Below are 25,987 nucleotides of genomic sequence, written 5' to 3' on the forward strand. Positions count from 1 at the left end.
AAGATAAATTTTCTGTGGTCCTGAGTTAGGCCAAGATTTCTTAAACACAGCATAATCTATAAACAAACAAATTGATAAACTGGACTTAAGCAAAACGAAAAACTTATAGTCTTCAAGATAATGTTAAGAAAATGAAAGAAGAAGCCACAGCACAGGAGAATCTCTCTGTGAAGCTTACAAGTGATAAAGGACTTGCATCCAGAATATATAAAGAATTCTCCAAACACAATGATAAGAAAACACACAATCCAATTTTTTAAATGGTCAAAAGATTTGAACAGTCACTTCACCAAAGAAAGTATGCGGATGGCAATAAGCACACAAAAAAGATGTTCAACACCGTGAGTCATTAGGGAATTGAAAGTTAAAACCACAATGAGATAACACTATACACCTATTAAAATGCCTCAAAATTTTTTAAATGCTTATTGCAAGTGTTGGTGGGGACGTGAAGGAACTGGCACTTAATTTTTAAAAAGTTAAACATACACTTCACGTGATCCAGCCATACCACTTCTAGGTTTTACCCAAGAGAAAAAAAAAAAAGTATATGTACGTACAAAAACTTGTAAACAAGTGTCCATAGCAGCTTTATCTGTAATAGGCTAAGACTAGAAACAACTCATATGTCCATCAAAAGATGAATGGATAAATACAATGTAGCACATTCATACAGTGGGATACTACTCAGTGATAAGAAGGAATGAATCACTGAAACATGTAAAATAAGGATGAATCTCAAAATGATTGTTGAATGAAAGAAGCCAGACAAAAAAAGGAATACATACTGCATGGTTACATTTATATAGAAATCTAGAAAATACAAACTAATCTATAGTGACAGAAAGCAGATTAGTTGATGCTTGGGGGTAGGGAGGTGGGTGGAGGGAGAGATCGGAGGGCTTGCAGGGGGCACGAAACACCTTTTGAAAGTGACCGTTATGTTCACTATCTTGATTGTGGTGATGGTTTCACATGTGTTTACATACTCTAACTTATCAAATTTTCACTTTAAATATATATGGTTTATTGTATGTCAAGTATACCTCAATAAAGCTGTCTTTTTAAAATTAAAAATAATTTTATAGACTTATCTGTTATATCCACTTATGCCTTCATTTGGATACACACACCTTGAAGATATCAGAGTAGTATCTCTAGGGCCTAGAAACTCTTGGGCAGACCGATTAAACACCTTGAGAGTACCAGCGATACTTTCTCATCGATCTCTGCTGATGACTCAGCCTTGGACTGGCAGTGCAGCATATTTTTCAGAACACGAGGCTTAGGGTCAGAGGCCCAGGTCAAAAGATTGGCTTTGTATTTGCAATGTAACTTTGAACATAATTAACACCTCTGAGTTCTATTTCCTCATCTGTAAAATAAGGTTATACTATCACACAAGGAAATTAAAAAAATAATAAAAATAGCCAACTATTACAGAGTTCTTATTATGAGCCAATCACAGGGTAAATCCTTCATATGAATATCCTAATTATTTGTAATAACCATACCAGATTATTTTACAGATGGGGAAACAGAGATTTCAAAAGACTTAAGTTCACACAGCTATAAATGGTGAAGTTAGGATTCGAAGATAGTGTAACTTCAGAATCATAGTCTTTAATTGCTAATGTTTATAAACCATATAGTATAAACTATACACAGTGTAGGTACTTGCAACTGTGTTGAAATAAATTAATAGCATCTATTATCATCACTGTCATATATCATCTTTGTTTTTTATATGAAGCTTCTAAAATACTATGGTAAGTGAATCCTACAATTTCCAGTCTTTATAGACTCATGACAGAAGTCCACTATTCCTAAACTATAAATCTGATCATGTCACATTCCAGCTTGAAGATTTTCTGAGACTTCTCACTGTCCATTTTAACTATACAGGGTATGTAGCATACAAGATCTTTCAAGGCACAGAAGGTATAGCAAATAGAACCCTTGAAAATGTGAACCCTTGTTATTATCTTCCACTACTGCCATCTATACATACTATTCTCTGGACATTCTTTGTGCCTTTGCACAACCTATAATACCTTTCCCAGCATTGAGAAGCTCTTCATTATCATTCAAGTTCAAATGTAATCTCTGGTCCCCTCCAATTCCATACACAATTAATATATTTATGCATTTATACTCTGCCATATTTCAAAAGATTTAGGGAACTCCCATTTCTCTCAGCAGCTGGACATTCACACCACCCCCTTTATATATATATTGCCATTATGGCCCTTAACCACAAACACTGAAATGATTTATTTATATGTATATCCGGCCCACTGGATTTAAACTAAGGATTCAGTTTTACTACTCTCTGCATTACCATAGTACCTAACCAATTGCCAGGAACATAATAGGTCTCTAAATAAATTTTCACTGATTGATAAATCAGTTGAATAAATGAGGGAAAAAGTCTTAAAAATCTTAAAAAGATACACACTTCATTCACAATATCTTCCAAAGGAAGAGTAAACTGGATCTAAGCAAAATATGTAGCAGTTCCAGAAAAAACCTATATTCAATCTTGAATAAGAAACATTTCTTTTGTTCCTAAAGGTTACAGTTCAATCAAGAAGCAAACTAAGGCATTAGAAGAATATACTCACAAACAAACCTATTACACATGGAGGTTTATAACATTCTATTCAATTCAACAATCATTTACTGATCACTTGTATAAATATTACTATACTAAGAATTTATGTCAGTATAAATATTTCTTCTCTTAACAAAAGTAAGACAGTGTCTAAAATGATCCTTAGAATATTTAGCTTGTGGTTTAAGGGGGAAAAAAGGTGATAAAATTATATTACGTCATTTCAGTTGTCTATAATAAAGACATGGACTATATGTTGAGCTATCTGAGGGGAGAGAGCGTCACTAAGAAGGATGCTCTTTCAGGTAGAAGGAACTGAGTATTAGAAAAACACCTGGAACTAGTTAAAAGTTAGTAGTTGTGTGACAGAGATGGGAGGAAGGGGAAGCAGAGATAATGAAGATGGAAAAGTAGGTTATGACCAGACTATGAAGACGGGACTACCATAGAGACTCACCTACCTCTAAAGATTTTCCTGAAAGAATATAGGGTAGTGGAGGAAACTAAGGCCTAGAGAAGTTAAACAACTCACCCGAGTCCACACTGCTAGTAAACTGTGGAAGAGATGAAACCTGAACTGAGTTTGTCTTAGCTCCAAACATAAATTACCACCAAATATACCGTCTAAAATACTACCATACAATGATTCAGTTTGCCAATTAAAAAGTCTCGACATTCATTTAAAAACCATTGCAAAAGATTCCTTAAATTACTGTTGCATATATATAGTCTTTACTAGCAACAGAATATGCTGATGAGAAACAAGTTACCAAAAAAAAAGCAAACCCCTACAAAAATTTATAAATTACTTCCACAGCCCACATTCTGCCCCCTCCCCCCAAAGTTTATTTTTGTTTTTCATTTTAAATTTAGAAAAATGGATGAAATAATTTTCAAAATAAACTTGTTGGTAAAAAAAATAAAAGCAATGTGTACAGGTAGCAACTTTAACAGTATTAAAAAATATCACTAGAGGATTCAGTATGTTTCAAGTTATGTTTGTGAGCTACTAGAACATGAGATAATTAAGTTAAAGTTCACTGAGCATAAGGAATTTCTTGTATTGATATAATATTCAAATTATATTCACGAATATCTTAAGAAAACAAAAGATTAAAGAGGAAGAAAAAGTGTGACTATATCAAAACTCTATTTTACTTAAATTTAGAACTATGTAGTAATAATATTCACTGTTTTATTTATATTTCATACATACACTAATGTCTAATTAAATGGCACTAACAATCATTGCTTCCAAATATTTGATATTCTTCTAACTTAGAAGAAACACAGGTGTTCATTTTATACATGAATGAATATACAAAATTGAACTGCAATTATTTTTCTTAGCATCTTAGTATTTGCTCTTAAATAGAAAAATGAGTATCATGGCTAATTTATCATAAAGGCTTTATGTTTAGCACAGTCATTTGAAATATGTACCATTTTCCCTTTTAATTAGTTTTAACTAAGCATTTTCAAAACATCATAATCAGTAGATGAAAATGTTACAAGTTTCATCCTAAATCCACTTGTCTATGTATATTTCAGATTCATCAGACTACTAATCTTACAGAAATGACATGACTCATATATGCAATCCCATAGAAAATATGTTTCTGATATACTTTATCAAACACTAGCTACACAGGCCGTTACCAAATGCTCGCTTTATTTTTAAAAAATAATCTGGATGATACTATTTACCTGGAAGAACAAAAATGTACACTAGGGGCTTTCCAGGTGGCGCAGTGGTTAAGAATCCGCCTGCCAATGCAGGGGACACGGGTTCGATCCCTGGTCCGGGAAGATCCCACACGCTACGAAGCAACTAAGCCTGTGTGCCACAACTACTGAGGCTGTGCTCTAGAGCCCGCAAGCCACAACTACTGAGCCCATGTGCCACAACTACTGAAGTCCATGAGCCTAGAGCCCATGCTCTGCAACAAGAGAAGCCACTGCAATGAGAAGCCCGCGCACCGCAACGAAGAGTAGCCCCCGCTCGCCGCAACTAGAGAAAGCCCATGTGCAGTAACAAAGACCCAACACAGTCAAAAATAAATAAATAAATTTATTTTAAAAATGTACACTACACATACTGCACTAACTGTTTATAGTAATCAAATGTAGGTACTTATACTGCCAGTCAGTTAAAATGCATTAACTGGGTATCTAAGATGAAGCCAGGATCATGTCATTCCTTCCAAGTTAGTATATGTATCATAAGCTTAAGTTTTAAATATTCTAACAGCAAACATCAATTTCAGCATGTATTTAGGAAAAATCATATAGATACCAAAGACATACATTATATAATCTTCACAGTTTGAGTTTCCTCTGGCTCTAGATAGCATGTGCCTTAGGTTCAAAATTTCAGAATCAGAGATGATCACAGCTCGGTATAGGCAGTCCAAGTTCTATATGCTGGAATCCAGCACTCTAATTCTTCCCACAAACCACGTTCCACACCACAAACTACTTAACAGCCATGGAAGGTATTCTATTCACTAAGATGGAAAGATCTTGTTATTTGAAAAAAGCAAGATGCATACCCATATTATAATATGCTACTTTTCTCAAAGATGGTGGGGGTGGGGAGTAGGGAATAAGAATCTGCTGTTTATATATATTTAACAGTTAACACTAAAATATGTTTATATTTGCTTGTAGACATTCTGGGAGAATACATAAAATCTAATACTGTGATTTTTAATAGACTGAAATAAGGATCTGGGCAGACAGGGGACAAGGATAAATTATGAGACTTTTCACTACTTAAAGATTTCTAGCTTTTAAAATGTGATAATACCTATGCAAAAAGAAAAAGGTAAAACACACACACACAAAGATATACAACTGACTTCCTTAAAAAAACGGAAAAACTAAAGATCTGTCTGATTAAATGGAGATGCCTAAATGAGCTCTCAAGTATTGCAAAAATATTTCATATTAAAAAGTTCTTATTATTCCTAGAGTTTTACCCTCCAGAGACAAAAAGGTAATTTAAAAAACCTTCAGAAGAGTAATTCAATTTAAGTCATATGTCCCTCCACTCACTGTCCTCCTCAACATTCTCTTTTTTGGTCTTAATAGGCTGAGTTCCTCAAAGGTTTCTCTCAATTAAAAGTTTAGGAATAGAAGAAACAGCAGGTTCTCTTCCTACATCCAATACCTGTAGCATTAGAGCTGGGACCTCACCAGGACTCTATGGTTTCAACAAAAGTACAGACCTGTTATTAACTGCAAAGCCTAAACCACACCTGGCCATTATCTAAAACGTACCCTCCCATTCGTTCATCGTACACTGAACTCTGCCTACCAAGTGCCAAGCTGTGAGGACTTACTCTCTGTCCTCAAGAGCTAAAGGCGAAGCAAGTGAATCTGGACCACCAGGAGTCTGTTACTTGGGTCCCAACTATACCTCTGCTACCACACACGTCCACACCCTAACCTTTAAAGGAACGGAACCAGGGAAGACCTGGCACGCTACTTCACTGACGGCCAACCCCAAACTGATGATCTGTGACCAGATCAGTAGACTAATACATTATAAAAACAAAACCTAAAATGTTAAGTTATCTTTAATGCTCTTAATTAGAGATAAACACATAAGAAAATATATTCCTTATTATTTAAGTTGGCAATTAAGTTGTTCACTAATCCATTTAATGATAATAGTACCAGTTAGCTACCACTTCTAATTCAGCACATACTACACACTAGGCTTTGCTTTAAATGCTTTAAGGGGATTATTTCTCTCAACATCGAAAGAAAACCCACGAAGTAGGTCTTTCTTATTACCTTTATTTTACAGATGGGGAAACTTGGCATGGAGAGATTAGAGAGTTTGCCCTAGGATAAATGGCCAGTAAGTAGTCGAGCAAGGACTGGAACGAAAGTTCAAATTTTAAAGTCCAAGTTAAAAACTTGTAAAGCTTACTGATTTCATTACTTTACACTTTTATTCCTTATGCTGATTTTTTAACAAAGTAACTTAATTTTATAAAAATAAATATAAAAATATAAAGTCAATGAAAATACTGACCATACTAATAATCAAATAAATGCAAAATAGAGTCAGAGTACTTTTTAATCTGGGTGTTTAAGATTTTTTAAAAACTGATTATTCTTGGTAATGTTTACATCTTCATATGCATCATACACATTGCTTTTAAATGATCAACATTAATAAATTTGCATATCATTTAACCTAAAAATTCTACCTCCAAAAATGTATCCAAGTTAAACTAACAACAAGAATGTCAGATAAATAAGCAAAAAGATGTCTGCTAAAATATCATTTATAATAAAAAAAACTAATACAAGTTGAACGTCCATAAATAGACTGAGATCAGTAATTCATAATGCATTCTTTATGAATTACAGTAGTTAAATAGGATGAGGAAGATATATATGCTTATAACATGCCACAGAACAGTAACATAATTAAATATAATCTGTTAATACAAAAAAATTATGGAAAGATATACATCAAACTGTTCCATTGGATCTGGGATTATAAAGGAAGTTTTATCTTCTGTTTTGTAAGTTTAGATATTACATTTTAGATATTACTTTTTTTATAGAACAGATTTTATAATCAGCTTCACAAAAACGCTTTACTCTTTACATAAAAAAAAAATTTATCTTTTTTTTTTTTTTTTTTTTGCGATACGCAGGCCTCTCACGTTGCGGAGCACAGGCTCTGGACGCGCAGGCTCAGCAGCCATGGCTCACGGGCCCAGCTGCTCCACGGCATGTGGGATCTTCCCGGACCAGGGCACGAACCCGTGTCCCCTGCATCGGCAGGCGGACTCTCAACCACTGCGCCACCAGGGAAGCCCAAAAAAAATTTATCTTAAGGAAAAACAAAAGGGGAAGAAGACCTACTGTATGGTGTCTTAATGTATTAAAAGTAATAATAATTTCTTTCTTGACAGATATAAATACCTAATGTTTTTATGTCAATATAAAGTAACTGATTCACCCTGTTTTTCATTGTCATATAAAGAGTTCTACATCTTTACCAAACCCCAAATTTCCAATTTGTACTCCTACTTGAAAACTGAAATATTACTGAATTCTGTTAATTAAGAAATTAAAAAAAGAAAAAAAGAGATAAGAAAGACTGTGTATGGCCACTATTATTTCCTCTTTACTGAAGAGTTGTGTGTTTCAATGTTTCATGATATTAATTCATTTTGAACCAGACAATCTGGGTAGAGGAAATTAAGTCTTAGCAACAAAAGACCTCAGGAGAGTAATCTGCTGTTAAGTCTTTGAAGGAAATAAGATTGTAAAATTTTGTGAAAAACAGGTAAGTTAGTTACTGTCTAAAATGAAACTGAGCCAATTTGCATTACATACAAAAAAGCAGTAAGAAATCACAATGCATAATTCATAATCCTTTCATATTATTTAAAGGAATGCATTTACATCATTTAGAAGAGTAACCAAAAATACTCAATATGCCCTTAAGTGTCAATTCCTAAAAATTCTCTCATCCTGAAAATAGTCCATTTCACAACAACCAAATGGGACTTCTAAATATATTGTACTCCCTGATGACAAAATGATAAATAAGTAGGTATTACTGGCCTTGAAGAGAAGAAAACAAGGAGAGAAAAACGAATAATAGCAACACTGCTAGATTTAATTGAGGACTTAAGGCATAATGGGTGTTAGAAAGGAGCACTAACCTCTTCTTGGAAGCGTAAGGTACGCTCCTCATTCCCAGGTTTGAGCTAAGGCTTACCTGCTGAGAAAACTGAAGAAAAAACCTCAAGAGGGAATTTTAAAAGACAAACAAGATTCTGGCTGCACAGTAACAAAGTCCACCAATGAACCATAAGATTGCACATGTGGGTTTCTACCAGCACACTCTTAACAAGTCAGCAGGTCAGATGTCCTTCTGAAACACCTTCACCAACGTGCTATGCCGAGAGTCACATTCCCAATGCACAAGAAGACAGCAAAAGACATGACTGAACCTCACTTATGAGTTTGATTTGGCTAGGTTTTGTTTGCTTGTGTTTAGACAGAACCATCAGAATAAGCGAGGGCTTGATTCACAAAACCAGTATTACAATTACATATACAAACTTCAGATGCAATTAGAGATAAAGAAATTAGAGATAAAGAACCTGGCATTTTCTACTAAGTTAATCAATTATTTTCATAAGGGAGATAAACTTATCCTGACATGTATATATTATAAATATCCTTCCAGGATGTCACTTTAAGTGTTAGATCTTAAAAATGTAAGACACTATTATTTAATTGGTATTATAGTCTTTTTGACCCAAACTGTGGGGCCTGCCTTCTAATAAACAGCCGCACTTCTAACCACGGCAATAAAATAGAGGCAAAAGAGTCTCTGTCAAATTCTGTTAAGTCCCACACAGAATATGTCGTTTTCAGTTTCTTGGCTGATATTTGTAGCAATAACCGGTTTCAGCTTTGACCTTAACTTGTAAATTACTTTCACTAGCTTGCTTGAAATCTTTAAAGAGGGTAAAGTACCTGGGCACTTATGCGGTCAAGCTCACAAAATGTTACAGTTCTTAAATTATAGGTAATTTCTTAATTTAAAATGTTTTTACAGTACAAATGACTTTAAACTTTCCAAAACTAATTAAATAAAGCAAGGATGTCATTTTAAATATATATCTCCTTAAAGAAGAAAATTTCATATTAACAGAATCCTCATCAAATGAATTGTTTTGAAGGATAAGAGGCTATTTTCACTAACTAATCTAACAGATTAGATTTTAATCCAAGAATCCATTTAATGTAAGGTAATAATAATATAGCAAAAATGTGTTATATAAGTGAAAGTATTAATGACTTATTTAGAATAGTCAGTTCAATATACAAATGTGCACACACGTGTGTATTCAAACATTCCAATGCTTAATAACATACTTGGTACTGACTTCCTGAAGAACAAAAATTTATAAATGCCTATTTAAATTGGTACCTTTTAAATTTTCCAATACTTTAAAAACACAATTTAATGTCATTAACTCATTCCCATAAAAGAGATGATCTCAGAATTTTCCTTACTAGGGAAACAAGCAGTAAACTGGACTTATAAATGGCTTCCTTAAATTGAAATTTACTGCTCATTCCCCTCATGAGATCTGAAGCTCACATAGAAGGGTTCCAGGGACTTCCTGGTGGTCCAGTGGCTAAGGCTCCAGGCTCCCAATGCAGGGGGTCCGGGTTCGATCCCTGGTCAGGGAACTAGATCCTACATGCCACAACTAAAGATCCCGCATGCCTCAACGAAAAGATCCCTCATGCGGCAATGAAGATCCCACGTGTCGCAACTAAGACCCGGCACGGCCAAATAAATAAATGAGTATTTAAAAAAAAAAAAAAGAGGCGTTACAAATACACTGAACCCACCACCCAAAAGAGTGGGGGAAGGACCTAGTCAAAGACTGCTAGGGAGGAGCTCGGCTGAGGGTGTGCTGAGGCGGCTGATGCTTTGAGAACAGGTTCTTCCTACTTGGAGTAGGGAGTATTGGTGCTTTGAAAAATGACAGATTTTTCAGGACTCAACCCTTGAGATCTTCATTTATTTGCTAATGTGGGGAACAGTAATCTGGACGTTTCTTAACAGTCTCCCAGGTGATTATCAAGTACAAACAGGATTGAGAACTGTTAGCTCAACCTTCCCTACCCACTCCCAACACAGTGATTAAGGTTTTCTTAGTCATCTGATTTTTTCATAATTTAACACAACCTACTCTGGAAAGAACAAAGTACATTTTACTCAGAAAAACTTCTGTTTAAACATGTATCAAATTAGAAGGGAGAAGTTAGGTAAGGGGACCCCCTGTAAGATAAATGCTTTACTTGAACTTCTTGTGTAATATGTAAAGATTTAAAGGATAAACAAAACATTTAAAGAAATCATGAAAGATATGCAATAAAACATGATATTATGCAGACTGCTTAAGAATTCATTAAGATTTCTTTATATATTGATTTCCTCTGCTACATTTAAAATTACCCAAAATTACATAATTATTATTTTCATACAACTCTGAAATTTATCAAGAATGTAAGAGCTTGCTGAGAATGCAAAAAGCAAGGTGACCTACCTACGTTTATTTAGTCCCTCTTGGATATTTGCACCATTGGATCAAATTTAAACTTGTCCTCTCCAAAACCTCTTGTTTTCAGTGTTTATACAAGGTGATTAAGTTAAATAATGTGATATAAGGTACCTAAAGAAATGCACAGTATTAACTAAAAAAATGCAAGTTCCTGTGCTTTATCTTTATTAATTTAAAGCTGTCTTCTGTATTACGTTCAGTATTCATCTTTGAGGAATTTTAAAGTTATTTATACCAAAACAATTCCACCTATCAGTGTCTCTTAACAGAAAGATTCAAAGTATGCCCTGAACTTTTTCAGGATTGCAATATCATACTGCAGTTTGGGTGGCTAATCTCCCAAAATATATCACAGATAGTGCTACACATATTCTGTGTGCTGACTCATGTAATCTTTTCAGAATAAATAGTCCGATGAGGAAACAAATTTAGATGTGCTATGTAACTTGATCCATACCACAAAATGTGCGAATGGTGAAGCTGAGAATTCAACATCAGTTCTACTTGCCTAATGGGATAGTAAGTTCCTCAAAGGCACGATCATAATTCTAAATCTTTTGGTACCCACCAAGAGTTCTTTTGGAACTCTTGCATCAATCAAGAGTTCAAGAAATGACTGCTGATGACTGATAACCAATCCGTACATATTTTCAGAGACAAATAATGAAAACCTGTGAGTAGCAATACAATCATACCCAATATTTGTTTATTTATGATAGGCCTGTGTAACCACAATACATAGATATGTTGGAAGATATGGACTAAGTCCATTTCTAAAGCACTTGAAATTCCCACATTATAAGCTAAATTCATCTACTTTTCAGACTTCTGAATTCATTTGAGTTCTAAAATTATCATTCTGGCGTAGCTCAATATGCCATTATGCTTTTAATGCTCTCTCTTCTAATTTCCCTCCCCATAAAATCAATAAAGTATAAGTTGTAAAGAAAGTTATTTTGTTCGATTATTCCTAGCTAGATGCTAGGCAGATGCTAGGTATAACTCTCCTTAGTTTAGCAGGTATTCTTCAAGCAGCTGGTGCCCTTTTCCTAGTTAGCTGTTTGCAAGTGTTCCCAGTAGACTTTATGGTACTGCAATCCTGAAAAAGTTCAGGGCATACAGACACAATTAATTCTTTTTTAGAAAAGAAAATATAAATAGCACTTCCCTTCAAATGAGACCTAGCTATTTCATATATTTGAACTATAGTGAACTTTCATAGCAAGTAAACATTACTTTTTAATCATATAATTTAAATACTTGCTGAGTCAAAAATATATAAAAATCTCATTTATAGGAAAGCTTATCTAATGGAACAAATTTTTACATATTGAACATTTATTGACCCCTAAAACAGAAGACAATATATTATCAAAAGCATACTTCCACACACAGCAGACTGAGTGCATCAAAATCCAATCCCAATTACTTTTGAGAGTAAGCTGAGAAATTTTAAAGATTTTCCTTACACCTTCCATAGTAATACTTTAAATAATACTTGAATACATAATATAATGGCCCTCCTGACAATGGCCAAGTTTTTATAAGAAAAATACCATTTTAAAGTTTCTATATACAAAGTAATATGGACAAGACATAATCTCCAATATTCTATACAAGGTCTACACAAAGTTTTCAACACAAAATCAGGAACTGTTCCTTTCTCTATACACCCCACATCATGAAAAACATTGTTCAGTTCATTGTCATTCTTCAGAAAAAGCCCAATCCCCCAGATCATAGCAGTCGAGAAACAACTAAAGTCTCAAGTTCTCCAAAAAATCTTCATTAACAGCTATAACCTGCACTGATCCCTCTGCCTTCCATTTAAGATTACATTAAATCCAAACTACTGATTTCGTACTTAGTACATTCCACAGTATACTGTTGGTAAATACTCAACAGAGATGCCATCTTATGCCCCCAACTATGCTGCAAGCTCACTGAAGACAGGGGAAACATCTTGCTGATTTTTTAAAAATACTATCTACCGATGTTTGCCATGTTTTAGGTGCATGAAAAACGTAAAGTCCTTTTTCCTTCCTCTTTGTCTGCTGATGTTAAGCAGACAACAGAATGAGAAAATGAGTAAGAAGTTAAAAAGAAAGCTTTATCTAGAAACATGGTGGTAAAACTAGAAAATTCCAAGGGCAAAGGGAAGATCTGAAAAGCAACCAGAGAGAAATCTTACCTTAAAACAAATCACAGCTAGGTTGATCGCAGACTTTGCAAAAGCAAAAATGAAAAGCAGATGACATAGTAATATCTTTAATATGCTAAGAGAAAATAACTGTGAACTTAGAATTCTATTACCAGCTAAAATATCTGTTGCAAATAATGGTAAAATAAAGGTATTTTAGATTAACAAAAATTAAAAGAAACTTAATCTGCCACCACCAGATTCCCAATAAAGAAAATTTAGGCAATGAAAAGTCACAGAACATGAAAGCACTAGATAAAATTAAAAAACAATGAGCAAAATATATAGGAAATCCAAATAACTATTGACTATAAAATAATAATAACGATAATAGTATCTGGTGTAAAAACTAAAACAAGATAGAACTAAAGTACATGAAAACAACATCAAAGAAGTTAGGAAGGAAGTGATTGAAGTTTAAAAGTTTTAACAAACTTATTCTGTAATAGTTTTAGATCTGCTCAATGCTTAGAAGAGACCAAAAAAAAAAAAAAAAAAAAAAGAAGAGGAGGATGAGGAGGAGAAGAAGAAGAGAAAAGAACCAAGTTTCCAGATATCCAACTATGGACGGCATAAAGTTCTGGCGGACAGCTCTGTTCTTTAGGGGTGTCTCAATCTTGGCATTATTGACATTTTGGTAACTCTTTGCTGTGAGAGACTGTCATATGCGCTGTATAATGTTTAGCAGCATCCTGGCTTATATTTACTAGATGCCAGTAGCATCCTCCTAGAAGTGACAAATAAGTGTCTCCAGACATTGCCAAACGTCTCCCGAGGAGGATGTGGGAGGTGGCAAAATGCCGAATGAGAACCGCCATCGTAGGTAAAGAATGGAAAAGGAGAGGTGGGGTCAAGTCCTTTTTCCTTTCTCATTTTACTTAAAACCTTACTTGAAAGTACACCTTACTTTTCATAATTTAACCGTGAGAAGAAGGCTTTTTCCTTCCTTTGATAACAACTTATCTTGGAACGCATTAGCCATTAGCCTCCTTCAGAGAGAGGTGGGAAAACATACCTTTTGTCTTGCTATACAGTCGTCCCTCAGTGTCTGAGAGGGTTGTTCCAGGACTCCAGCAGATAAAAATATATGCAGATGCTCGAGTCCCTTATATAAAATGGTGTAGTATTTACATATAACCTGTACACAGCTCCTGTATATTTTAAGTAATCTCTAGATTACTGTAAAACCTAATGCAAGGTAAATGCTATATAAATAGTTGGTGGCAAATTCAAGTTTTACTTTCTGGAATTTTTTTTCTGACTATTTTCCATCCACAGTTGGTTGAATCCACGAATTCAGAACCCCCAGATATGAAGGGCTGACTGTAATTCCCAATTTCCAGATTTATCTGCTGCTTTTGGTTCAGAAAATAAAATCCACAGATTTTAAAAAAGAAAAATAAAATCCACAGATAAACACTGAAGACTCTGTTAAAACACAGCTTCACGTTCTATTCCATCAGCTTTATGTCCTACTTTATTCCCTAGAGCTGAGTTTCTCCTTTTGGGGAAGATATTTTTATTATAAAAAAATAATCAGAGAGAATTGATAGCTACAGAGATCTACAGAGAGTCTCCCTCAAGTCTTTAGGTGAGTACTAAACAGCACACATATATGAGAAAACTACCCAAGGTACAGGGAAAGAACCATCTGAATGAATTAGAGGAAGCAAATTCAAACCCGACCACACAGCATCTGGAATAGTTCTTGTTCTCACCAGCCACAGCAGCAAACCTCCTAATTAACTGAGAATTAGGTAGAGTACTCAGAAGACTTTGTCTCAGCTGTGGGGCAAAATTAGCCCTGGACTAAAATGCTGTTCTGGTCCACCTAAGAAATTTTAAAAGCAAGACCAGAAATAATCAAACCAATCCAAAGTAACTTAACTATGTCCCAGGGAAAAACACTCAAGAATATTTATAAGAAAAATATCCAGTACTCAACAAGGTAAAATCACAATCTCTGGGATTCAGTCAAAAAGGATCAAACAAACTAAAAAGCAGAAAAAAAATTATCATAAGAAATAAGAAAAACTGATTAAAACCAATCCAGAAATAACATAAATGACAGACTGTTCAAGAAACTAGAGCAAGATTCAGCAAATTATGGCCTGTGGACCAAATCTGCCTGAGGCCTGTTTTCATTTGTTTTGTACAGCCTATAACCTAAGAATAGTTATTATATTTTGAAAGGGTACCTTAATAAAAAAGCAATAATAAATATGGAACAGAGACCCTATATGGTCCACAAAGCCTAAAATAATTACTGTCTGTTCCTCTACAGAAAAAGTCTTATGACCCCCTAAGCTCTAGAAATGATTGTGTAAGTAGAGACATAAAAGATATTAAAAGAACTCAAATCAAACTTCTAGAGATAAAACTACAATGACTGAGATGAAAAACACACTGGATGAGATTAACAGCACTTTAGACACTGCAGAAGGAAAGAATACTAAATTTGAAGGCAAAGCAGTAAAACCTACCCAAAATAAAACATAAAGAAAGAAAAATACAAAACAAAACAAAATTAAAGTTAATAGAACATCATTAAGCTGTGTGACAACTTCAGGAACCCTAATATACCTATGATAAGAGCTCCTGAAAGGAAGGAAGGGGGCAGACAATTTCTGAAAAAATAATGGCTGAAAATTTCCCACATTTGATGAAAACTTTTATAAATCCACAGATCCAAGATGCTTAACCGATGCCAAGCACAAAAAACAAAAAAACCTGAAGAAAACCACACCATGGTAGTGACAAGCAGAGAGTTTTTTCAGCTGCCAGGAGAAGTCAGACATTTGAAGCACACAAGAGGTTCGAGCTAGCCTTTGCTGACTTTGAGGATGGAGTGAGCCACATGCCAAAGAATGTGGGCAGCCTTTAGGAGCTAAGAATAACAGACAGCAAGGAAATGGGGACCTCAGTTCTACAACTGCAAGGAAATAGATTTGGCCAACAACCCGAATGAATCTGAAAGGGAATGCTTCCCCAGGGCTTCCAGGTGAGAGTTCAGTCTAGCCAATACCATGATTTGGGCCTTGTGAAATCCTGAACAGAGAACCCAGTCAAGCCCACCCAAATTGGACCTCTAGAACTCTGAGATAATAAATGGATAGTTTAAGTCTCTAGTATTCTGGTAATTTCTTATACAATAACAGAAAACTAATACAAAGTCACATCATAATCAAACTGCCTAAAACCAGTGATACAAAGAAAATCTTAAAAATCAACCTGAAAAAAAAAAGACATATTACATAGAGAGGAAGATTAAGAATGAGGGCATGCTTAGCAGACACAATGTAAACAAGAAGGCAAGGCAGCTACATCTGTAAGTACTAGAAAAAAAATTGTCCACCTAGAATTCCATAACAAATGAAATATCTTTCAAGAACAAAGACAAAAAAAAAAAAGGTTGTTTTCAGACAAAGCTGAAAAAATTTATCACCAGCAGACCTGCACTACAAGAAATGAATACCAGATGGAAATCTCAATCTACCTACACAAAGGCATAAAGGTGCCAGATAGGTGCACGAGTATAAAAACTTTTCCTGGTTATTATTTAGATATCTTAAATGATACCTTTAAAAGACTGTTAAGGCAAAAAGAATAACAATGTATTGTGGAGTTTACAATAGATGTAGAAGGAGTCTACATCTACATGTTTTGTTTGTTCATTTATTTGTTTTGGTGGTAATAAGTGGTGAAAAATCTGACAAACAAATATGGCAGCAAATTTATCAGAATACTCATGGCTTTAATTGCCAGGTGAGGCTATGCATGCATCAAGGGAAATTCAAATTTGTTAAAATGATTAGAAATTTAATTTTTGCCACACTGTTTCCTTCATCATGAAATTTATGAAATCTTCTTTGCTAAGATCCCTATCAGTGTGAAAAACACTGCAAACTCACTTTTCAGTTTTAAACTTCATATTTTGTTACTATTTCTTGATACCACCTCTTAAAAAGGCAGCTAGTGATTCAAGGTCATGTTCTGATGAAACTGATGATATGCCTGACAGTATAATAAGCGGGCTGTGGGATGCTTCAGGGAAAGGCTTTTTATTTGGGCCTATGTCCAGATTTTAGTGACATTTTATCTTGTTCAAATTGATCTCATAAAAAAGATTCACATTCTGAAGTGTTTCTCTGGATGCTTCTTTTAGCTTTCTTGCCTTTGTAAATTGATTGAATCAAACTGTGTCATTAAACTCTTTAGCTTTAGGATGCACTCAGGCTCAGAGAACAAAGTAAAACCAAAGGAAAAGTAACATTTTTTATACTTCTTCTATTTCCCTTTTCCCAAACTTTAAGTCTTGCGATAACCACAAACGTTAGTAATTATAATGACTGGTTTCTTTAGTTTCTATCAATTAACTGAAAACTACCCTATGTCTTCATAGAGTGACTTATGTATTTGGAATGACAGAATAGCTGAGGAGCATAAATGAACACAGAAGTAATTTATTTAATAAATATAATTTCCAAAGAAACAATAAGTCTTTTCATTTTATCCATACTATGATTGCTCTCACAGTGTCAGTTTACATTTATCATTTTAAGCAAACATTTTACCTAAAATGTCTTAAGTACTCAACACACTTAAAAGTGTTTTACATATATTAACTCATTTAATCATCACAATAAAACTATGAGGTAGGTACTATCACCCCAATTTTACAAGTGAAACACTGGGTCTCAGAGAGTAACTTGCCCCAAGCCTCGCAGCTAGAATGTGGGGAGCCAAGATTCAACCTGTCAGCTTGGACTCACAGGCCTTGCACTTCACCAACACACTGCCTCCCGGACTTAACATGCACAAACCTTTTCTTTTTCTCCTATTTCTCATCTTAATAAATGATACTGGCACTCGCCCATGTTACCCTGGATGTCATTCCAGTTTCTTCTCTCTGCTTCATCTCCTGTCACTTAAACCAGTCATCAGACGTTACATGTACTAACAGCTAAACTATTCTCCACTGTCCCACTTTCTATATAGGATCCACTGTCTTCATTCAGGCACATAGCATTTTTCCCTTGAACTATTGCAGCAGTTCTACTCTCAATCATCAGCTTTTTATTGCAACCACAGTAATTCTGGAAGTGAAAATACTTGATCATTTACTTTTATTTTTAAGAAGTAGCATTTCCCACAATATTGAGTCTAAACCTACTATGGTTTTCAAAGCCCTTCATGTGCACTATTAAGTCTCTTTTAAACTAATTTGCTGCCACTCTCCACATGTAGCTTACATGCTAATAATACTGAAATACTTGTTTACAAAAGGTCACAAACTGTTTCGTGGAGCATCCTTCATCTATACCCCCCACCCTCTTTGTCTATCGGGCAAAATCCTGTGCCCTCATTCACCTTCATGACGGCTTCTTCTGTGAACTTAGTCTGCCTTCTCTGTGCCGCCATAGAAATTTGTACAACATACCCTACTGTATTAGTTATTTCCATGGAAATGGTGTGGGGCAGATACACTACACAGAATAACTTAAGATCAGGGATAATACCCTATTCATCATTTCCCCCAGAACCCAGCCTGTAAGCATGGAATTCAATAACCTGGGGTCACAGAAAATCTCAAATTTTCTACATTCAGACTTCATAGGACTCAACTTTCTTAACTTCTCAAATGAAACATTATATGCATCTTTTATATTACCTTTCCAAACTAAACAGTATATTTGGATCAGTATTTCAATTCTGCTGAATAACACTCTATTGGCTATTTAAAAAATATAACTCCCAACTGTGGAAATAGATAGCAGTCAACTTACTTAACACCAACAAAAAAGCAAACCTCACTCTTTCACCAAAATATCAAAGACATAATTCCATCTGCCTAGCATCTTTCTCCTTCTCCTTTTTAAGGTAATAACAGCACTCATCTTTCTTTGGTAAATTCCTCCTTGACTCTTGATGGTATCCCAGGGGTTTTCTGTGGGGAAAACCCTCTTGCTTTTAGAATTAGAGGAGAGGGAAGCAGATATGCTTGGAGTTGCCGTCCTATGTTCTTCCCTGATTATATGGAGAAAGCATATCTGGGAGTTGGGATGAAAAGAACCAGAGAAATAAAAGGAGGGGGAGAAGGGGTAAAAGAGAGGGAGGAGGAGATAAGGGGGAAAGGAAAGAGAAGAGAAGGAAATAAAGAGATGGAGAAAGAGAACGACGAAGACAGAGGAAAAGATCTGATGACATCATGTGAACCTATATATCCATCTGGACACATAGGCAGCTTTACTCCTGCACATTCTAGTTAGAAAAGCCAACATTCTGCCTTCATTGCTAAAACTTGATTTCAGTTTCGTTTCTCTAACTTCCAACTGAGTGAGTTCTAATACAGAAATCCATCAAATTTTTTTTTTTAGATTATTGCCTCTCCAAGAAAGTATAAAACCCATTTAACAGTATTAACAGAAAATTTGCACATCATTTTAGAATTTTAAAATTCTCATTATCTTTTTAATCAAATTATAGAAGTAATTTAAGTAGACAGGACAAATTTATCTGATGCGACATTCAGTCAGTGGGAGGACATAAAACTGTTTTATCTATAGTTCCATAGGACTGTCAGGAATGGCATCCAATTATGATCTTAGTGAAAAGAGAAAGATACCATATTCAAGAGCACTTTTCCTGATACAGAAACATCCTATGATTTTAAAGATTTTATGCCTTGCATAAAAAAGATCCAAACCAACAGAAGCATCTAACTAAACTCACATTCTGTTAACATCTATATTTTTCTCCTGAGCTCTATATTAATATCCATGGTTAACGACATCTGGTGGGATCATTATCTACATTGCTAACACGGCAAACAGTTTACTTATGTACTTATAATGACACATTGCATTTGAATGTATTATTCCCCAATTACTGCCCCTTATGAACGTGCAAATTTAAACCACAATGAGAACTCTCTACACGCTATCAGAATGGTTAAAATAAAAATATAAATAATATATAAAAATATGAATTAAAATGGTTAAAATAAAAATTAAAAATAGTGATATCACCAAATGCTGGCAAATATGTAGAGAAACTAGATCACCCTGGATTGCTGATGGGCATATAAAATGCTACTCTAGAAAAAAACTGTGATAGTTTCTTAGAAAACTAAACACACAACTACAATATGACCGAGTAATTGCACTCTTGGGCATTTATCCCAGAGAAATGAAAACTTATGTTCACACAAAAACCTGTACAACAATGTCTAGAGCAGCTTTAACCATGTTATAGATGCAATTATGTCCCCCCCAAGTTTCATAAATTAAAGCCCTAACTCCCAAAGTGAGTTTGGAGACAGGACCTTCAGGGAAGTTACTAAGGTTGTATGAGGTCATCTGAATGGGGCCCTAATCCGATAGGGCTGGTGTCCTTATAAGAAGCGGAAAAGAAACCAGAGGTCTCTCTGAGTACACACACAGAGAAGAGGCCACGGGGACACAGAGAGAAAACACCTGGCTGCCATCCAGGAAAAGAGTCCTCACCAGAAAACGTATCTGTTGGCACCTTGATCTGGGACTTCTAGCCTCCAGGACTGCAAAACAATAAATGTCTGTTGTTTAAGCCAACTAGGCTGTGGTTACGGCAGCCCAAACAGACTCATAAAAATTCGTAACAGCTCAAAACTGTAAATAACACAGATGTCCTTCAACAGGTTAACAGCTAAACTGTGGTCATCCATATCGTGTGTGGCAGGGAGAATAATGATCCCCAATGACGTTCCCATCCTAATCCATGGAACCTACAAGTGTATTAGGTTACATGGCAAAGAGACATTAAGGCTGCAGATGGAATTAACCCATTCAGAAATCTCTTTTACTCCTATAATCTAAATTAAAATGAACAAAGTATTTGTTTGAAATAAGTATGAAAAAAACTAAGAAGCCTGGCTCGTTCATTACATAGACAATGCACGTCAATGATGCTTTTATATGAAAAAATGTTAATATTTAATATATAAAATTAAATCTTCATGATGATAATCCTTATAATGATTGGTAAGGTTTAACAAGAATTATATATATAATTATTTAATCCTATAGGCTCTCAGTCCTGGCTGCATTTCAGAATCAACTACAAAGCTCTAAAAATCATATTCAAAATATAGATATGTGGGCCCCTCCCAAGAGATTATGATGTAACAGGGACCGAGGCATCTGGATTTTGAAAAAGTTCTACAGATAATTCTGATGCACAGGATGAAACCCATTAATATAAGATTTAATTATAATTTTAGTCTATTATAAAAACTTATTGCAGGAAACAACTTAAAATTGTAATAATAACAAATTGGTTTAAAACTAATAAAGACATAAAATGGAATACTGTATAGTAATTTAAAATGATGCTGTAGAAATATGTCTACTGACATAGAAAGATGTATATAAGTATATATACAAACATAGAACAAAATGTGTGATATAATTCTATGTTTGTAAAAACAAAACAAACATGCACACACATGTATAGAATGGAGTCAATTTTGGTTGGCTGTAGTTATTCTTTTTGCTGCTCCTTTTGCTTGCCTATATTATTTGATATTTCTGAATGACTTCATATGAAATATATATATGAAAATAAAGCAACTTCATTTTGGTGATGAAAAGGTTAACCTTAAATAATGTATATACTTTAAACTAAATGAAGAAATATTTTACTTTGAGATAAAGCAAATATGGAAAAATTTTAACAAATGGTGAATCAAGACAAAAGGGTATAAGAATAGTACTATTCATGCATCTTTTCCATAGGACTGAAATTATTCAAAATTTAAAAGCTGAGGGAAAGTTAATTAAATAGTTTGGAATTTGGTCCTGGCCCAAATAATATTCTATTTTATCATAGGTTGAACATTTGACCTATCGATACATGAATCCTTTAAAACAGTTTACTTAAGTCAGCTTATGTAGGTTAAATGAAATATTAGCTAAAATAACCAAAATAAACATAAAATTATAGAAATACATATACAAAATATACATAAATATGTTCAATGTGTAAAGAAATATATGTATATATGTGTTTTTTTTAATTTAAACTCCCCTACTTCATTAGTAACCAACTGCATGTATCTCTTTACTGTATTAACCAACTAACTTTTAAAAATAATTTTTCCAATACGAATGCATTCAAAAACATAACAAGCATCAAAAATATCAACTTTATAAAATGATAATTTTACCTCATCTAAGTCTTGGATATAAACTGGTTTTTCCTCAAACCCAACTGGCATTGGTTCACTATAAGGAATCTTTACTTCTTCATATATCTTGTTGTTCTCTCTTTGGATTCCTTCTGGTAAAATCATCTATAAACATCAAAAATTAAAATCCAATAATAATACAAAACAGAACAATTACTTTGGTAAAGATTCTTTAAGTAAAGAGAGAAAAAAGATCACTATTTGTTTTATGACATAGCACTGGTAAATAAATTTAGCTAATTTAAAGGAAAACAAGAAAAAACAAAACAAACAAAAAACCACACACACAAAGCATTCATGAATCAGATATCTCATATAACACACGAACCATATTATGTAGATGAATTTTAAGTGTACATTAATTAGATGGTATTCTTGAAGACAAATGTAGTCATGTAGCCAGGGAAAATGTGCAATACACAGTGTAAAGTTTAGGCAAAAAGTGATGCAACCGCTAAAACTCAAAAACACAAGGTGCATAAATAATGAAAGGGAGGAGAACAAATATGTTTTGAAAACCTACCATGCGCTAAGAATTTTACATAAACTGCACTGTCTCATTTCCCTCAATATTTAAAAATACAATTTAGCATAGAAGAGTCAACTAGTACTAGAATCACAAAAGAAACAGGGAAAATCAATGTGTCATTTCCTCAGAACAGACATGTTATCCAAAAGTGGTCATATACCAATGCATACCTTTGCACCAGCAATGAATGCAGATGTTCTCATGGCTTCAGCCTGGGAATCATAAACATGTGGATAACGTATTTTCTCAACATCCATGTCTCTCTGCCTGCTCAGAATTGGAACGTTTCTAGCGTTCATAAGTGCTTGCTCTCTGTAAATACAAAAATAATAGGCTAAATCTGTAATTTTTATCTTGCAAACGAAAGCATATACTAAAACAAAGTCATTATAATAACTATTTCACGCAGCCTTCCACTATAAAAGTGAAGAAATTAAACTACACAAATGAAGTTATTAGCAATCCTGAAATTTTCTGTGTAACCATATAAGCATCAACACATTTTCAGGTACTATTTTTAGATAACATCATCTGATAAGTTTGACTTAATGTTTTTTTATTTATAATTTTCTTTGTCACAATCCAAACATATTTAACAAAGTGTAAAATCCTTTTTTTAAATGGGTTTCAATATTTAAACACCATGTATAATAATGCCTTTATTTCATTTTTCTCCTTTCTACTTCTTGATAACAAAATGGGAAAATGTATTCAATAAGGTAGGAAAGAAAAAAGTCTCAAAATAAATCTGTGTACGCTTCATAAAGTTTAACCTAGTGGTGTATGCACAGCACCAAAATCTCTCACCTACGTTGATGCAACCAAGAATATTCTAATTAAGCGGATCACTGATTTTTTATCCCAGAAAATTAGGCTTTCATACAACAAAATTCTATTCTTGTAAGAAAACATGACTAGAAATAAGAATCATCTAATTTGTTAAAACTAAACTAAATAATGATAATGATACATTAAAGTAGCAATTACAACACAAGCATTTTTCAGCTTCTGGCTTTTATTACCTGTGTATCCGCAGTTCCTTAGGATCAAAGCACAGGAGTCCTTCTGCAATTTCTCCATCTTCTCCAGCCTTTTTTTCTCGTCTGGCAATTCTTTTCTCTTCCCGACGATACTGTTTCATTAACTGCTTCTCTTGTTCAGACTGAATAGTGACTTGACAACCGTAATTAGGTTTAGCATTTTCTCCTAAAATTTTTTTGCAATTGTCTGCAAAGCAAATTTAAGATCATATTTTACAAGCTTAACCTTTAGGAAAACCATTGTTTTCCTTCTCACCAAAACATAAGATAGCACAATGCTCTAAGAATTCTTTTTTTTTTTAACTGACACATTCAATTATATGTTTTAAGGAGAGTTTTTCTAAATCACAATTTCTAAATGGTATACTGGTCTTGGAAAAGTCAGCAGATATTTTCTTCTTACAGACTTAATAGTTTAATGTTATAAATTCTTGGATATAACATCAGAAACCTAAAACTTCTATTTCACAATTTTGAAATCTGTTTATATAATTTCAGTAAATATAATAATTATCAATACTAATTAGCATTTACTGTTAACATAATAATAAAATAAAGATATTCTTTACATATATGATACTTTTCCCTATGTAATAGGCCTTACTCTGTTAAACTGTCTATATGTCACTACTAATTTATACATGAAATAAAATAAAACTAAAATACAGCTCAGGATATATTTAGAAGATGACTAAAGCAAATAAAGAAACAGTATGATCCACCTTTTCATGGAAATGCAGGTTTTTTAACCATTTTTTAAATTGAATTATAGTTAATTTATACTGTGTTAATTTCAGATGTACAGCAAAGTGATTCAGCTACATATATATATATATTCTTTTTCAAATTCTTTTCCATTTTAGGTTATTACAAGATAGTGAATATAGTTCCCTGTGCTATACAGTAGGTCCTTGTTATTTATCTATTTTATATATAGTAGTGTGTATATGTTAATCCCAAACTCCTAATTTCTCTCCCTTCCCCATCCCCTTTGGTAAACATAAGTTTGTTTCTATGTGAGCCTACTTCTGTTTTGCAAATAAGTTCATTTGTATCTCTTTTTTAGATTTCACATATAAGTGATATGATATTTGTCTTTCTCTGTCTGACTTACTTCACGTAATATAATAATCTCTAGGTCCACAAAATGTTCATTGCAGCTCTATTTACAATAGCCCAGAGATGGAAGCAACCTAAGTGTCCATCATCAGATGAATGGATAAAGAAGATGTGGCACATATATACAATGGAATATTACTCAGCCATAAAAAGAAACAAAATTGAGCTATTTGTAATGAGGTGGATAGACCTAGAGTCTGTCATACAGAGTGAAGTAAGTCAGAAAGAGAGACAAATACCGTATGTTAACACATATATATGGAATTTAAGAAAAAAAAAACTGTCATGAAGAACCTAGGGGTAAGACAGGAATAAAGACACAGACCTACTAGAGAATGGACTTGAGGATATGAGGAGGGGGAAGGGTAAGCTGTGACAAAGCGAGAGAGAGGCATGGACATATATACACTACCAGACGTAAGGTAGATAGCTAGTGGGAAGCAGCCGCATAGCACAGGGAGATCAGCTCGGTGCTTTGTGACTGCCTGGAGGGGTGGGATAGGGAGGGTGGGAGGGAGGGAGACACAAGAGGGAAGAGATATGGGAACATATGTATATGTATAACTGATTCACTTTGTTATAAAGCAGAAACTAACACACCATTGTAAAGCAATTATACTCCAATAGAGATGTTAAAAAAAAATAAATAATCTCTAGGTCCATCCATGTTGAGGCAAATGGGATTATATCATTCTTTTCTAAAGTGGAGTAATATTCCATTGCATACATATAACACATCTTCTTTATCCATTCATTTCTCAATGGACACTTTGGTTGCTTCCATGTCTTGGCTATTGTAAATAGTGCTGCTATGAACACTGGGGTGCGTGTGTCCCTTCAAATTAGAGTTTTCTCCAGATATATGCCCAGGAGTGGGATTGCAGGATCATATGGTGAATCTATTTTCAGTTTGGTTTTTCTTTTCTTGTTTTTTGGTCACGCCACATAGCTTGTGGGATCTTAGTTCCCTGACCAGGGATCGAACACAGGCCCCTGCAGTGGAAGTGCAGAGTCCTAACCAGCAGGCCACCAGGGAATTCCCTATTTTTAGTTTATTAAGGAACCTCCATATTAGTACATGACTCTTTTTGAATTATGGTTTTCTCAGGGTATATGCCCAGTAGTGGGATTGCTGG

At 34.2% G+C, this 25,987-nt stretch overlaps 1 protein-coding gene across 3 annotated transcripts in view; it reads right to left on the bottom strand.

Moving 5' to 3' along the window:
• The window catches only part of ASCC3 (activating signal cointegrator 1 complex subunit 3), a 333,519-nt gene that overhangs the window by 238,621 nt on the left and 68,911 nt on the right, over nucleotides 1-25,987 (bottom strand). For all 3 annotated transcript variants that reach the window (XM_030882956.2, XM_030882957.2, XM_030882960.3), the window contains exons 6-8: nucleotides 23,715-23,919; nucleotides 22,863-23,004; nucleotides 22,143-22,268 (exon numbers count right to left, since the gene is read on the bottom strand). In XM_030882956.2, the coding sequence (XP_030738816.1) occupies nucleotides 22,143-22,268; nucleotides 22,863-23,004; nucleotides 23,715-23,919 (473 nt within the window). The remainder of the gene's footprint in view (nucleotides 1-22,142; nucleotides 22,269-22,862; nucleotides 23,005-23,714; nucleotides 23,920-25,987) is intronic.

This window comes from Globicephala melas, chromosome 14, assembly GCF_963455315.2.
Source record: "Globicephala melas chromosome 14, mGloMel1.2, whole genome shotgun sequence".
NCBI lineage: Eukaryota > Metazoa > Chordata > Mammalia > Artiodactyla > Delphinidae > Globicephala > Globicephala melas.